Here is a 16330-nt window from a genome sequence, read left to right as displayed (position 1 = left end):
ATGTCATACAATGCAACTCTTTCAAGATATATCATAATTGAAATAAGAACTCACATAGCTCAAGAGGTAGAGGTTATTTTTTCGGATATCAGGTTTGCCTTCTCTAAACCAAGTTTGTCAACAAAGTTCTTTCCTCCAATTACAATCTCCAACGCTAGTACCCCAACACTAAAAACATCTGACTTCACTGATAAATATCCATGCATTATATACTCTAGTTGCCACACTTACCTATTTCTTCATTTTTTTCGTTTTTAAAGTGGTAAAAATTACTTTTATTATTATTTTAGGTGGTAAAATACAAGTTTTTTTAGGTGGAAAAAATCTTCTTATTAATCCGTATTTCTTAATCCTTGTATGTAATTATTTTTCACCAATATTATAATTCCTGGAGCATGATAAGTCGCTGGAAAGTCACAAACTCATAATCGTGCTTTTGCATAGTAAATCAAATCAAATCAAATCAAATCGTTAACATCATCATATTAAGGAATACGGATTAATAAAGAAGATTTTTTTAGAAATTAATAACAACCTCTTAACAATGGGCCCGGTATAAAAACGGTTATAGCTGCTAGATTCTCTCTCTGTAATAACAAACTCCTCCTTCCATTCCATACACCCACTGAACTACACTCAACTTTCTCTCTCTCCTGCTCCTTCACTCTTTATCTCTCTCCTCCTCCATTCTTTCTCGCTTCTCAAACTCAAGAACATTAAGAATCTGCATTCAAAATTAAAAAACCCTAACCATCCGCCATTGTAATGCGGTCTTTGTTCGTCAATCATATCAAAACTATCATTCAATTCGTTTTCTTCTATTTCAATTACTACTTACATCTCCTACTTATTCGATTAAAACGTTGGATTTAGCGTTCGTTAGGACTCAATTGAAGCTACCGCTTGCGTCGTCTCCTTCAGGTTTATACTCTGTTGTGATTCTCTGCTTGCGTTTTGATTTTGAATTCGGTCGTTTGATGTTCGTTTTTTGATTTTTTAGTAACAATCAAATGAAAGTAGCTTTTATAATATTTCTTCTTGGTTTCTATAGTTGTGTATGCTTTTATTTCGTGCTTGATTATGATTTTGATTCTTAATTTTTCTAGAACTCTGTTTACGGAATGGTTCTAGTTCCACGGAAATTCAACTTATCGCCGTTCATTTTAGTTTTTAAATGCTGTATTTTGTCTTTATTATTCGATTTAGAGTAATAATGTAAGACGGAGTTGTTATGATGTTTTGATTATTTAGGTTTTATTTGTGCTTCGATTGATTGTTAATTCTTTTTATGAACTCTATATTTAGTTTGGTAGAAATACAATTGGATCTATGTTTTATTTCGTGTATATTTTTTTTGCTTTGATTACTAAATTTCTTCGAATTCTAGTGATCATGCGTAATATTGAGTGCGATTTTTATTTCTTTCTCTGTTTTGCTGAATGCGTACTCTATTCCGTTTCGCGCAAGACTCGCTGTTTTTTTTCCCTTCTCCGTAACTTCAATTCTTCTTCGCTTCTTTGATTTTTAGTGGTGATCGACAATGGCGATGTTGCTGCGATGTTTGAGTGTTTTTTTACTGGTGGTTGTCTCGGCGGTTCTCTATTGCGAAGCTAAGACTGATTCACTTGATGGTATTCTTTCTCTCTTCGCTCAGTCTGTTCGATATTTTGGTGATCATCGTATAACTTTTCTTGCTAAACATGTTTAGCAAAATTACAAGTATGATTGGAGTACAAAAACTTCAACATATGTGAAAATACAAGCATTATAACAATATAACCATGACGAAATGCAAATGTAAACTCTAAACATGTAAACGAATTGGTACAATTGTCCGTAATAGTTAGTTATCGAAGATATCGTGAGTTTTGGACGGCAGTGTGCATCCGGTCTTGAATGGATTATTGTTGAGTATAATTTTCAATCTTAGTTGGTATGACATAATTGTCTGAAAGTTGGTCTAACATACATTTGGTGTAGTGTTGTCTTGAATTGTGGAATTAATTTTGCCTTTTGATCTTAAGATGACAGTAAATTAATATTTGGCTCTTTGAGTTTATTTAGCTCTTTAGAAATAGGGTTTGTTTTCTGTATAGGGCAATTATTATTGGCATTGTACTAGTGATGTTAACAGACCTGTACTTATCCTATTTCTAAGGCGAAATCTTAGCTTTTCGACTATGATCCTTAATGCTACGTTGCTTGAAAAAGAACTAGAATTCAGCAAGTAGATCATTACCAGATAATATAAATGGATAATTGTAATTCAAGCATACTATATTTTTGTTGCAACTTTTAGCTTACTAGGTAACTTTCTGCAATTAAAAAAAAGTTCTACTTAATTAGGCGTAAGTTGAATATCCCAACTTTGTTCAAATACAGTTCTAGCATTACAAGACCTGTACAATGCCCTTAAAAGGCCGAAGCAGCTTAAGGGATGGACAGTAGGAGGTGGAGATCCTTGTGAGCAGTCTTGGACTGGAGTTGAATGCTCTGGTTCATCCGTCATACATATGTAAATCTACTCTCTACTCGGGTTCTTCTACTTTTCTCTTAACTGCAAAATTTCATTATTGTGTACTAACCCTAACTTGTCCTGTGTTTTCTTTGTGATGAAGCAAACTTCATGGACTTGAGCTCGAGGGGTACCTTGGTGGCCAGCTATTCAATCTCCATAGCTTGAAAATCTTGTAAATTACCTCTTCTTGTTTATAAGCTGACAATCAATTGTATTATCAGTCTATTTTTCTGACTCTTCCTCTGCAACATTAGGGATATTAGCTCAAACAGAATCGAAGGTGTAATCCCAGATGGCTTGCCCCCTAATGTGACCCATTTGTATGGTCTATTATGCTCTCACTTCAGCTGATTATTATGGTTATTGTTGTTTTATGTCCATGAGTCTTCAAGCCCCTTTTATAATCTTATGCAGGAATTTGTCTGGAAACAAATTTTTACTTAGCATTCCACAAACCCTGTCTTTCTTGAGAAACTTAAGACATTTGTGAGTAGCTTGCTTGTTTCTTTAGTTTCTAGTGTGCTGATTTTTATTAATAAGTTAACCTGCATTCTTCTCTTTGGTAGGAATTTAAGTCTCAACAATTTATCCGGACCCATTGGGAGCGTATTCAAAGGTCTTGACAACTTGAAGGAGATGTATGTTTCTTCAACGCTATCTTTATTTCAGATAGGCTACTGATGATAATGTATGATTACAGACAAAATGTGACCGCGCCAATAGTTGATATCCTGCATGCGCTTTCTCTTACCAAAATCCTACTGCAGCACAGGAAATAAATGCCACTTTTTGTGTGCATAGTGTTTCTGATTTTATCATCATAAACTTACGTTACTTTCTTCCTCATCTGCTGATACCAACACTGCATATTTTATCCTTGTCGTCTCATTTTAAATTTACTGCTTCAGGGATCTATCATACAACAAGTTCAGCGGAGATCTGCCAAGTTCATTTGCATCTCTGACAAATCTTACCAGATTGTAAGTTCAAATTCTCCAGACTACCAATATGTCTAGACCCGAACATGTTTGAGATTTGTCCCCTCTTATTCAGTATTGGAATTTGCTTTATTTATTGAAGGCGCCAATTTGAATTTCACGCAGGTTTTTGCAAAACAACGAGCTAACTGGGTCAGTAGTATATCTGGCAGACCTTGAACTGATTGATCTGTAAGTTAAACCTTAAAGATGCATAGTTCTTCATTTGAGATTTAATCCCACAAGATACCCATAATGTTGGCCATGATTTCTTTTACTAGGAACATCCAAGACAACCATTTCAGTGGCATTATCCCACAGCATTTTCAGACTATTCCAAATTTATGGTAAGAGAAGTCCTTAGTTACTATTTTAATGTACTGTATTCATTTGCAACTTCTTATTATCACTTATCATTTGGCTGCTTTTTTTGTTTTGTTTTATCAGGATTGGAGGCAATACTTTCAGTAGAGTGGGGGCTTACTCACCATGGAGTTTTCCTTTCGATAAAGTTCCTAATGAGCAGAATATTACTAGTCCGCCTATAGCTGAATCAAGTGCCATAGAGAAGGATCCTTCCAGTGGAAAACACCAGCACAAGAAAAAGGGGAAGGCTTTAGGAATAATTGCATTAGGAGTTGGTGGAACAGCCTTCATCGTAACTCTTCTGGCACTTGCTATTGCAGTACACGTTAAACGAACTCGCACTGCCGAGCCTGAAAACTTGAACAGCAGCCGTAGGTCAATGTGTTCCTTTCCAGTTAGTTCAAATGGAGGTGTGATCATATCATTTACCATTTGAACTTCTTCTAACCCTTATACAACTAATTTCCTACTGATCGATGCTGCATTTCCCTCCAGCTTATAGCTTAGAATGTACAGATTTTGGTGTACTATTTCTAACTTCAAAATTGCAACTTTGTTTTCTCCTTAGCAGATCATTCTTCTGGGAGATATGAAGAAGTCCCACAAGTTTTGTCAGCCAACACTCCACCTGTGGTCTTTTCCAGACACACACCTGCTGTTCGTGGGTCAACAAAGGGCAAAGTGCCCACTAATGCAAAACTTTATACGGTATCTGAACTCCAGTTAGCTACAAATAACTTCAGTGAAGAAAACTTTCTTGGAGAGGGATCACTTGGTTCAGTTTACAAAGCAAAGTTCCCTGATGGCAAGGTACTTACATGCTTGAATGCAAATTTAATCTCTTTAAATTATGTGGAGTCATATGTACGTCTTTAAACTTGGTAAGCTGAGTCAATATGTATGTGCTCTTGATTTTCAGATATTTGTAGTGAAAAACATAAACTTGGTATCACTGTCTTTTCACGAAGAACAACAGTTTTTGGATCTTGTTCACTGCACATCTCGTTTGCAGCATCCAAATATTGTACGTCTTGTTGGGTACTGTGTGGAGAATGGACAGCACCTCCTTGTGTATGAGTACGTGAGAGATTTGACACTTGATAAAGCTCTGCATTGTAAATTCTTTCTGCCCCTCACCTGGGACCTCCGTATTCAGATAGCTGTTGGTGTGGCACAAGCCCTGGAGTAAGTATTCATTATGAGCTGGCTGGCACTTACTTGAGTATTCTCACCTGTATTGTTATGTGATCTTCTCTCTTATCTCACTGGACTTTTTTCTGTTTAATGTCAGCTATATGCATTCTTTGTCACCCCCAACTGCACACTGCAATCTGAAAGCCGCCAATATATTGCTTGAAGATGAGCTTAAGCCCCGAGTATCTGACAGTGGACTTTCTATATTGAGGCCTCTCACCAGCAACAGTGTCAAAGTTAAGGTACATATTATCTCCTTGCATGGATTTGTGCTAACAGTACTGCTAGTCATGCTAAAGAAATTGGTCCATTCATTACAAGAGTATACCTTGCATTGATGTCGAAGTTTCTTTACATCAAAATATTTCAAGGCCTGCAATTTTCTAGCTCTCAACATATGATTCAGAACATAATTCTTCATCAATTGTAACTTTCTTTAATAACTTCTATAATCAGGCTTCTGAGATGGCTATTAGCGACAGTGGCTACATTGCACAAGAATATGGGCAAACAGGAATAGAGAGCATAAAGACTGATGTATACGCCTTTGGTGTCTTGCTTCTGGAACTTTTGACTGGAAGAAGACCATTTGATAGGTGCTGTTACTGCTTGACAAGTTTTTTTTTTTAATTTTTTATCATGGTGCTGAATTTTCGTTGCATCTGCACTAATATAATTTTCTTTCTTGTAATTTTGTGCTTCAGCTCTAGAGCAACAGAAGAGCAATGTTTGGTGAAATGGGCTTCACTTAGGCTTCACGATTATGGTTCTCTTGAGGACATGGTTGATCCAATCCTAAGAAGATCAATCTCTGCAAAGGCTCTCTCTCGATGTGCTGATGTCATATCTCTATGTGTCCAGGTATTGACTTGTCCCGAACAAAACTAAGACATGCGGTAACCTGTTTGTAGTTTGACTTCTTTACCAAAATTAACATTTTATTTAACATTTTCAACTGGGAAAAACCCCTCTTTAGTACTAGTTTTCACATTTTCCCACATGATAGGAAATCAACTAGCAAATCCTCCAACTTTAGTAAACCAAAACTTGAGATAATTTCAGACTAGTGTAGTTATTCTTGAAGTTCTGAAATAATACATGGAGCTCAAAATGTCTGCAAGTCTAAAGTGGTTCCCTTGCACCTCTAACAGCCTGAAAAAGAATTCCGGCCTCGAATGTCAGAAGTTGCTGAAGCTCTGTCAAAGATGTTGCAAAAGCCTGGGACAGATGTTGTGGAAGGAGATGCCTTTGAGAAATCATTCCGGTCAACCAAAACTCGTTTTTCTGAACTCTCCTGAGACAACCTTCATGCCTGTCTGAACTACCACTCTACTTAGATAGGATTTGCAAAGCTACTAGCTTTGACATTTAAAGTCTTTCTGTATGAACCAATGCCTAATAAGGCGCTGTTATACTGTGATTCTGTAAAATTCAATGCTAAGCAGCATTGGTGATTTTGTGCCTTCTGGCAATAGCAGAAAAATAGGCCACACAACTCAAGGAAACCATAGCTCATGGTTTTTAACTGTTTCAGATTAATTTTTGTTGTACAAGGCTTGTTCTCAACAGTGATTGATTTGACATTCAGATTTTGCTGAATATAATCAGCTAAAAGATTCACAGAGTAACTGAATTGAACTACATTCTTCAGATATTCTGCTTCATATTATGGTTATGCAATTTCGTCAAGTTGCCTTTTTTCATGACTGATATTCTCTTCTCAGGATATATTTGAACATACTTGCATACCATCTTACTTAAAGGAATGTTGTAGGACGCCTTACATTCAAAGCAATCAGTTATAAGCATGTGCAATAAATCCAGACGGGAAATTGATAAATTGATCCACATTTGAGGCTTTATTTTTTATTGTCAAGAGTATTTTCAAAACTGAGTGATACAATATTAGGAGCTTTCTGAACTATATTCAACCTCCTCATTTGGTAGCACACCATAGTGTAAGAATGCCAAGTCAGCCTAGTTCCTATTACACGCTAACACTGGTAGGAAAGCTAAAAAGATCACGCAGATATACCACTAGTTAACAAGGTATTAATTTCTCCAATAATCTTGACAGGTCTTCCATTGAACATGGTTGAAAGAGTAATTTCACATAGTTTCTTCAGCTCCCTTGTTTTGCTTATTGCTACTTCCTGCAAATACAAGAGCGTCTTAATTCTCTGCTCATCGGGTTCAGGTCAATTAAATTAGAAATGTCAAATATCAATGCATGCACAAAATAGCAAGCTGAATGCACTCAACAAGATGGTGTTAAATCTGACTTCTGCCATTCAGCCAGCACAAACAAAATTAAATGAAGAGGTTTATTTCTGGAGCACAACACCATCAAAATATCTATCTTTGTAATCCATCCCCAATTCTTCCACATGATGATCCGCACTACAGAATCAACGGTTTAGAAGCTTCCTGAGATTATATTTAGGGAGCAGGGAAGGAGGGGAGGCAGGACCGCGGAAGAAACGGTGGGAAAATTGCAAGCAACAGAAAAATCCCATCAATTGGGATAATTGATCACTATCTTTGATGGAAATATGTTAGAATCTCACCAACTTCCTCCCAATTAGATGGTTAAAGCTAGTTACAACAGAAGGAAGCACTATTCCTCTCTTTCCCGTCTCTTTTTAAGTGCACTCTGTATTTGGGCTGCTATCTCACTATCTGAGGCTGTTTTTAAAAGTGTCTTCCACCATGACATAATATTGAGGAAAAATCCTCCTATACTGAAATGCAGCTCTGTTTTAATGTCTTCTTCCTCTAATTATATAGCACTCAACTTTCACTAAAAATCTTGTCCACGATGCACTAACATACATATAATATAACCATATATTTTATCTCTCCATCTATCATCAATGTTGCATCCTTCTTACAAGAATAACTCACTGACCAAAATTATTGTGGACAGGCGAGGAAGGATGTTATGGGGAATTCGATAACTAAAAGTTGAAAGTTCAGATAAAATGTCATTTAATTGTGGACAACCTAAATTACCAAGTACACTACAAAGGAAAATACTCATTTCTCCGCTCACCTCAAAAGCCAAGAAGAATTAAGAGGAGATGGTAGCACCTACAAAACATCACTCATTAATAAATTCAGTACACCATCTCACCAAGTTGCCTTCAAATTCTCAAAATGCTATCAAATCATGATTCCTTAGTTTCTTAACCAAAATTCATCATATAAATTTAGTAGATTATCCTTCCATAACATCCTTTCTAGAACACTAACCACTCTCGAGTCTCGAGTCTCGAATCTAACAATTGATGTACGGAACCAGAAACGGAGAACACAATACTCACTTGCTTTGGCCAAGATGAAGACATCGAATTCTGCAGCTCCATTCGTTTTGCAGACAAGTCTCTCAATCCGTCTTTCAGCTTTACTTCATGATGCTTTTTTTCCTCCAAGTTACGCACTAGCCTGTCTAAGAATCTGTAGGAAATGAAATAGATTACAACTCTAGGTCCAAATATCTCACAAAAATCTTTGATGATAGGTAAAGCATAAAAATATGACCGATCTGAAGATTTAATATAGAAAAAGGCAGAAGGCTCAATTAAATGTGCAAACAAAGCTGACTGACAATCATGATGGAAATATCAATACATACTTTCTTTCTGAAACCTGTTAGGGGGTGAGGCTAGATACAAAAGGAAAAAAATACAGAACCGTCTAAAGAAGTATCGAAGCACCTTTTTGAATTCAGAATCATGATCAAGTCTCTTGATTTTTTGTTTGTTAGCAAGGATATGGCTGATGAAACGTCATATATCATTTTCTGAATGTTATCGGAAGAATACTGCTGCAGCACAAATGGAGCAACTGCCTGAACTTGATGTTGCAAAGACAAAGTATCTTCATTGGTAAGCTCAATCCGCCGCTGATTTAAAAACGCCTTAATCTGATGAGACGGTACAATTAGAACAAGAAGAAACACCTAGATTAGTTCTATATCCATCCCTTTGTATTTGCCAGATTGAAAGAAAAAATCATAATTTAAGAGTGAGACAAGCTTATGGAAATTTGTAACAGAAACAAATAATTACCTCAAAGAGATCATCAAGAATTTTATTCCTGAATTCCGTATCCAAAAGCGGACTTCTGTCACCGGAGACTTGAGCATCACCTGAATTATTTAGGGCAGATGTTTGAGTTTCCTCTGTATTACATATACCAGAATCTTCTTTCCATTCCAATTGAGGATTATCAACACTAACATCCCAAGATATTCCCGAAACCTCGACATCAACAGACCCTCCACCAGTCGATGCAGCCTGGCCAAACTTTTCATTCTCATTTTCCGAAGAATCTTGCAGAATATCATTAGCATTTATAATTTCATAAGGACCCAACCCATTAGCAGCAGCATCAGTCTCTTCAATGGCACCAATATCCCAGTCAATCTGAGCACTATCTAAGGAAATATCCCAATCAATGCCATCTGCCCCAGTGCTCATGGTTCCGCAAGTATCAAAATTTTCATTAAGGTTGGACACAGCAGTTGCGGACTCAACAAAATCAGATCCCATAGTGACATTAAGTGTTGGAGGGTTTTCAATGATATTCTTAAGGTTTGGGACCACAGTACCCGATGTACACTGCAAAACGCATATGAGACTATATTAGGAACAGACATTATTATCATCATAAACCTATCCTTCTTAATAAACACACCATGGTAGCTTTATTCACTAATCAATGACAAGCAACAAAATTTGGAAGAAAAAAGAAAAACAGTCAGCTTACATTATTATCGGAATGAAGTTCCATAACAAAACTGGAGTAGTACTCAATAGCTTGTGCAACAGAATCACCACTTATGATTTCCATAATATCACTGAAGGTGTTTGGGAGAGATTTTGTAGCACTTTCTAAGAGTTCTAATCTCACGTTATTCCCCTAAAAGCAAAAATTTAAAAAAATGCTGTCAGTATCATGATGAAAAATCATCTCAAAGGAGTCAAGAACTGAGGTTTAGTAATACAGCCCAACATATAAAACACACACCTCCAATCCTAGTTCTTGACAAGCTTCTGCATACTTTGCTGCTGATAAAGCTGCACTTTTTTTGATATCAGCTTCCTTGCGATCAAGCTCTGCAAGCTGTTGCTGAGTCTTCTGGACCTGCTTTTTTAGGTAAGGGCTTCAAGTTGAGACAAAAATCAATCACCATCCACACTAAACAAGATCGGCAGGGAAATTTTTTTGGCTCATAATGATGGAGTATGAGAATTTGAGCTTACATCTCATAATTAACATTTTGGGCCATGGTTTGAGCAGCCTCACCAAGGAATATATGATCCTTCTCAAATGCCTGGACAATTGCTTCCCATACACCCTGTCATCAAAGACACAAAATAATTTAGCAATATGATTTCAGGTGAACTAAATACTGCTGAGCAGTTAGGAGAGAAAATAAGAACTTACAGCAGTGCCTGAAAGCCGACCAAATATGTTCCTGCTCTCCGGAGTGGAACGCAAAAGAATTTCATATATTTTTTTGGCTTCCAAGTAATCAATCCCTGGAGTAAAAAGGAGGAAAAAACAACGTCATGCACATCAACTATAGGGACAAGTCTAATATCTCTAAGCTATATGATTAAAGGGCATTCAACTAAATACATAACTTTCCACCTTTACTAACAGCTGCTTTATAGAGATAGAAGTATAAAAATACTGAAAAAATTGCTCAAATCTTGAACATAAAGAGCAAAACCTAAGAAATTGACAAAACCTTCAACCCAATAGAATGCACTTGCTACTATAGGGACGCATAAATACTTCTTTACCAGCTTCTTTGCATTCCAAGCTTTCAATACTATCTTAGAAATCTCAATAGAGCTATTTTGATGAAATTAAAAAGAAGACGAAGAAAAGGTCTGATGTTTTGAGCGCATGGTATGAATTACACCAGAAGAAATTTGTACCAGTTATTATCTCAAAGACTCGAACACAAAAAGAAATTAGCAAATGGCAATACAAATTTAGAAAACATGAGACACAAACTACTTAGAGGTCAAGCATTCCTTCTCCTCAAGGTAAAATAAATTATATATGTACACTGGGGGCTTGTTTAGATGGTGGGGGTTGGGGGGTTTAAAAGTTATGAGGGTATTACAAAACAAAAACAAATCTCAATAGAGGATAATTGTTTGGGCATACAATTATTGTCAACTATTTCTTCTCTCATCACTCCCCTCTTTCTCCACCTATGTTTTAAGCTAAGAATTATGTTCTTAGTTTGACAGTTATTTACTTTATGTTTGTTTTATTAATTTGACTTTCGATTACATATATGGATGGCCAAGAATAATATTTTGAGAATTCTTCTCCTCTAATTATTGAAGCTTGAATTTGGAAATTACTAATTTGCAAGTAATCAACTTTTCAGGAATTATGAAGAAAAAATTCAACTGAAATCATCAAGCACTTTTCCAATTTCAGCGTTGCCCACAGAAGCAATGGTGGTCGTGCCCAATAATAACTGTGTAATATTCCCTGATACACCAAATCCACATTTAAGAGAAATTACCCCATTATTTATTCCTCCACTCCTCCAGTAATTTTTCTCCCCATAAAACTTCTCCAAGCACGAAAAGCCTTGAATGGATGAAAGAAACAAGGCAGAAAAAGGAGGCTCCAGAAAATGGCCTCCTTTTAATTTTGCAGGGTAATTACTTGGATAAATATAAACATCGTAACTTAATTACCAGATGACCTAATGCCATAATCTTACAAAAAATTAAATTACCCCATACATAACCTACTTGTTGGGCATGCTGCACAACAAAACAAACAAGTAGTTCTCGAAGTTAGAAAAAAGTCAACCATACCCCCAAAGGATACATTCAACTTCTTCTACTGAACAATCCCCCCCCCCCCACCCCACCCCCCCATGGGAAAAGATTTTGTACAGCCTATAAAGTAGAAGACATTGCCACAGTAAACGCAAACTCCATGTTACATCAGACCAAGTACTGGACCCAGAAGTTCAACCAACTTTGATCACAAAACAGCATGCAAATACTCCAACCATTTCACCATCTCACAAAATCCCATCTGACCTATCAAATATACACGAATAATCCCAACTTCTATAACTCTGCATGAAAACATTGACAGCTCGTTTTGTAGCCGTCATAAATGGTGTCGAGGGGAATGAACTTGTATGTAAATTTGTAAGGAAAATCAACATTCATTCCCATGGTAATGCTACTTACTCAAAAAATATCTATTTTTCTTCATAAATTTTCATTACCATCCATTACCATTTGAGGAGTGGTATTGAGTGAGAATGCAAATTTATGAAGGAAAAGCCATGTTTGAGATAGGTTTCATTACCATGGACATTAAGAAGTTATTTTTCTTGCCAAATAACACTTAAATTTATTCCCATTCCCACCATTTATTTCCGGCTACTAAATGAACAAACAACCAAAAGAACAACCAATGTGGCATTTTTTGCATCTGAGGAAATATTACAAGTTCAAAAAATCTTTTATTTAAAGCATAATGATTTCGATGATGTGCTTTCTTTCAGTCATCAGCAAAACTTAATAGATAAAAAGCTGCTCAAACAATGCATTACTTGCATAGTTCCTCCAAAAAGAATTACGAAATTTGTAAATTATCATGAGACAATGTTCCTTAAACCTTATATTTTCCAAATAAAACCACAAAATCAGAAGAAAAAAAATCTTCAAAAAAAAAAAACTCTTAACAGACAATTAAACCAAATTCCAGCAACATCAAAAGACAAAAGGGCAGTCAATAAATAAACAATCGATTTTAATTTTAAATTGTTGGGGAAAAACCGAAATTAATTTTAACAAAACATCAACAAACCTTCAGAATCAAGAGTATGGAAATAGGGATCAACATCTTTGGGAAGCGATGCAAAGGCAGATATAATCTTAGCTCTAATTCCACTCAATCGTTTTCTCCAGTCCGCGGGGATTCTCTTCCGATCCACCAGCCATTCTTCAATTTCAACAAGATTAAAATTTATAATCAAACACTATAATCAGATAAAATTCAATGAAATGTTGAATGAAATTTGAGAAAATTGATTATGATTAATAAACTAACCTCCAAGTCGGGAGAAAGAGATATCGATCGGAAGATTTTGAATGTCTTCTTGAGACTGCATTTGGGGTTTTGGTGTGTTTTTAGGGATTGATTTCAGTTTCCACAGTTTCTGCGACTCTTGATTTTACTAAACTTTCATGAACAACTTCACTAGTCAAATTGGGCAAACTAGCGGTTTGGATTGTAGTTGTTCGAGTCTATTCGGGTTTGGGTCATGTTCAAAATACTTCAAATGATGAATCATTGGTTAGTTAAGATTGTGTTCGTGAGCTTGGCTAGGTGCATATCTTTACGTGGTGTGAAAACATAACAACCAACAATAAGACAAAACAGGGAAAGGAGCAAGAGGTAAAGATCGCAAATATGATGGTGCAGGGGTGTGCACAGTGCTCTTGGTGCACTGGTGTCCAAACGACATGCAATAAATATAAAACGCGGATATCTTGTTGAATCCGGAGAAGAAAAGAACAAACGTTGTTCTTTTGTTAAAAAAAGAACAATGACTGCTCTGTCCCTTTTTTTTCGTTCTTTTATTTTTCACTCCATTTTTCTGGTATATATACCTTCTTTTTTATAATTTTCGAATCAGAATTTGTGAAGAGGAGAGAGAAAAACTATGGAAAGGAGAGAGAAACTGTGAAGAGGAGAGAGAAAGTAATGGAAAATTCTCAGATATTGGTTGATTTTTCTACTTTAATATCAAATTCTATTGATTCTTTTTCTTCAAATTTGAATTTCTCTGCTGATAATCCGATTTGTGAAGGTAATTTTTCAATTTTTTAAAACGAATTACTTATTTATGATGATTTTGATTTCCATGTTCATTATTTTCATCATTTCAATTTATTTTGATTTTTTTGATCATTTCGATTTCTGCATTTCTCAAAAACCTTGATTAATGTATTTTGTTTCTATATTTTGATAATTTTGATGATTAATGTATCTTGATTATATATTTCTGATGATTTTGATTTCTGTTCTTTTTTCGATTTTATATGTTCTTTTAGTCTTATCTTTTGTTCTTTTATGTATTGGTTCTCATATATGTATTAAGCGATTGTAATAATACAGAAAATAATTATTGAACATGTTGTTCTTTTTTGCTTTAGCTTGTTGTTCTTTGTTCTTTTTTGCTTTAGCTTGTTGTTCTTTTGATATTACACACTTCAGATCAAATTGTTCTTTTACCATTTTTGTTGTTCTTTTATCTTTTTTGTTGTTTTTTTTTCACATGGTTAAAATAAGTGTTCTACATGATATGTTCTTTTCTGCTATTTTTAATGTTCTTTTTCTTTACTTTATTATGTTCTTTTATGCTCTATTGTTGTTCGTTTTTTTATTGGTAATGTTGTTTTACATGGTTAAAATAAGTGTTCTACATGATATGTTCTTTTCTGTATTTATAATGTTCTTTTTCTTTATTTATAATGTTCTTTTAGGTTCATCCTCTTTTTGTTCCTTTGAGGAATTGCTCTGTTTATTCAGCCTCTCTTCTTGTTCTTTCAGCTGTTTTTGAAGATTTAACATCATTTGTTGTTGGTCAAGTAAAAGCTTCCTTTGCTCTTCAATACTGTACTTTTTGAAAAAAGAACAAACATAAAAGAACATTAAGATTTATATCTAATAAACATAAAAGAACAGAACAACAAAACCTAAAAAAAAAAAAAAACAAGTGCACCGTTCTTATCATGAACATGGCTTGTATTTCTTCTCCTCCCCCCTCTTTTTTTTTATTTTTTTTATTTTTCATTTTCTATATATATAATATTTCTCCTATTGGATTCATAACTTCTCATTTTAGAAACACATTCTTGAGAGAGAAAGAGGAGAGCTTTTAGTTTCTCCCAACAAAAGAGAGATTTTATGAGAGAGAAAGTTCAAAACAAAATTTCTCCTCCTTCTTTCTCTGAAATGTGATTTTAATTGAATTACGTTTACAAAAAACTAGTTTATTAAGCGAAATACTATTTCAATTTCGCTATTTTTTGAATTTTTTATTCATTCAAAGAGGTTTATGTTGTTGATGAAGGTGCATCGGGTGATTAAGGTAAATTTTCTCGTTCTTAATTCTATGTTCTTTTTAAATTTTAATGTTCTTTTCTTATAACTTTCTATTTCTGTGGCATCAAAACAGTGTGTTCTTTTTTAGAATCAGCAATTGTTCTTTTTACATATTTATAGTGTTGTTTTCAGATATCTTTTGATAAATAAAATAACGGAATTAGAACATAAATTGGTTGAAAAAGAACATTTCCAGAACTTAAAAGAACAAGAAAAAATATAGATCTGGTTTTAAAGTTCATCAAAGGTTCGTTGTTTTATTTTTTAATTAGAACATAAATTGGTTGGAAAAGAACATTTCCAGAACTTAAAAGAACAAGAAAAACTATAAATCTGGTTTTAAAGTTCATCAAAGGTTCGTCGTTTTATTTTTTTAATTAGAACATACTGTAAATTGGTTGGAAAATAACATTTCCAGAACTTAAAAGAACAAGAAAAAATATAACTGCTTTTTATATTTGTACCTTTTGTCTGATTTGTCAATATTAGTGTTCTTTTTGTTAGTGTTCTTTTTGTTAATGTTCTTTTGTTAATGTTCTTTTTTTTTGCGGTTTTTATTTTTATTGCGTTTTATTGTTATTTATGTGCGTTTTGGGACAGGTGCACCAAGAGCACCATGCACACCCCTGCACAATCTGAGCGTTGGGTAAAGATAAGTACGAGGCAGTGTTTATCAAACACCTTGGTTTGGTGTTTAGGAAAGATAAGTAAATAAAAATTAATAAAAGAGGTAGAAAGATGAGTGAGAAAGAAAGAGAGAATGAAACACAAAAAAATTGGTGTTCATGAACACCAAATGGAAACCAAAATTTTGTATGGAGAGATTGACATGTGTCGGGACCAAAATTATTGGTTTTCCTTTTTATTTTTATTGCAATGTGATTTATGTCATAGATTTGTTGTGAAAAATACATACCCATTGCAAATTTACAATACCTATAAAATGAATATTACGGAGTACAGTTGGAAGTAAAGCTTGAAAAAGAAGTTCGTCCGGTGGTCATCGGGCGGATGGCGCCCGACCGGGCGCGCGTACAATGTCAAAATGGGCGAGTAATTTTCCCGATCGGATTTTAACAGATCCTGGATTAAACGGGAACTG

At 34.9% G+C, this 16330-nt stretch overlaps 2 protein-coding genes across 4 annotated transcripts; one reads left to right on the top strand and one right to left on the bottom strand.

Moving 5' to 3' along the window:
• Window positions 1-558: 558 nt before the first annotated feature.
• Window positions 559-6707, top strand: LOC110804016 (protein STRUBBELIG-RECEPTOR FAMILY 2). 3 transcript variants are annotated; one of them, XM_056840177.1, is made up of 17 exons: window positions 559-921; window positions 1529-1631; window positions 2383-2515; window positions 2619-2690; window positions 2773-2838; window positions 2933-3004; window positions 3085-3156; window positions 3427-3498; window positions 3622-3687; window positions 3777-3842; window positions 3943-4232; window positions 4433-4671; window positions 4781-5046; window positions 5153-5297; window positions 5512-5651; window positions 5760-5916; window positions 6207-6707. In XM_056840177.1, exons 2-17 carry the CDS (start codon window positions 1541-1543, stop codon window positions 6351-6353), a joined length of 2094 nt encoding a protein of 697 aa, XP_056696155.1. In that variant the 5' UTR covers window positions 559-921; window positions 1529-1540; the 3' UTR covers window positions 6354-6707. The 3 variants fall into 3 exon arrangements, with proteins under 3 accessions (XP_056696155.1, XP_056696156.1, XP_056696154.1); XM_056840176.1 differs by having other exon boundaries at window positions 561-921; window positions 3943-4271; XM_056840178.1 differs by lacking the exons at window positions 2773-2838; window positions 2933-3004 and having other exon boundaries at window positions 560-921; window positions 3943-4271.
• A 180-nt stretch (window positions 6708-6887) lies between these two features.
• On the bottom strand, window positions 6888-13421 carry LOC110804030 (CDK5RAP3-like protein). The gene is made up of 10 exons (XM_022009588.2): window positions 13168-13421; window positions 12925-13059; window positions 10507-10601; window positions 10323-10417; window positions 10087-10222; window positions 9826-9978; window positions 9126-9677; window positions 8772-8980; window positions 8379-8511; window positions 6888-7208 (listed from the first exon to the last, which is right to left on the bottom strand). The coding sequence occupies exons 1-10, from the start codon at window positions 13226-13228 to the stop codon at window positions 7077-7079; spliced, it is 1701 nt and encodes a 566-aa protein (XP_021865280.1). The 5' UTR covers window positions 13229-13421; the 3' UTR covers window positions 6888-7076.
• Window positions 13422-16330: the final 2909 nt, after the last annotated feature.

The sequence above is a fragment of the Spinacia oleracea genome, chromosome 3, assembly GCF_020520425.1.
Source record: "Spinacia oleracea cultivar Varoflay chromosome 3, BTI_SOV_V1, whole genome shotgun sequence".
Taxonomy (NCBI): Eukaryota; Viridiplantae; Streptophyta; class Magnoliopsida; order Caryophyllales; family Amaranthaceae; genus Spinacia; species Spinacia oleracea.
The sequence above is the reverse complement of the archived record's forward strand: the minus strand, read 5'-3'. Positions and strand labels throughout refer to the sequence as shown.

Excerpts from the sequence above, each read along its gene's own strand:
- LOC110804016 (XM_056840176.1), top strand. The coding sequence starts at position 1,541 with ATGGCGATGTTGCTGCGATGTTTGAGTGTTTTTTTACTGGTGGTTGTC. Across the intron at positions 3,843-3,942 it reads CAGACTATTCCAAATTTATG|GATTGGAGGCAATACTTTCA; the intron begins GTAAGAGAAGTC and ends TTGTTTTATCAG. Across the intron at positions 4,272-4,432 it reads TCCAGTTAGTTCAAATGGAG|ATCATTCTTCTGGGAGATAT; the intron begins GTGTGATCATAT and ends TCTCCTTAGCAG.
- LOC110804030 (XM_022009588.2), bottom strand. The coding sequence starts at position 13,228 with ATGCAGTCTCAAGAAGACATTCAAAATCTTCCGATCGATATCTCTTTC. Across the intron at positions 10,223-10,322 it reads CAAAATGTTAATTATGAGAT|CCCTTACCTAAAAAAGCAGG; the intron begins GTAAGCTCAAAT and ends CTCAACTTGAAG. Across the intron at positions 7,209-8,378 it reads CTTCATCTTGGCCAAAGCAA|GAAGTAGCAATAAGCAAAAC; the intron begins GTGAGTATTGTG and ends TTGTATTTGCAG.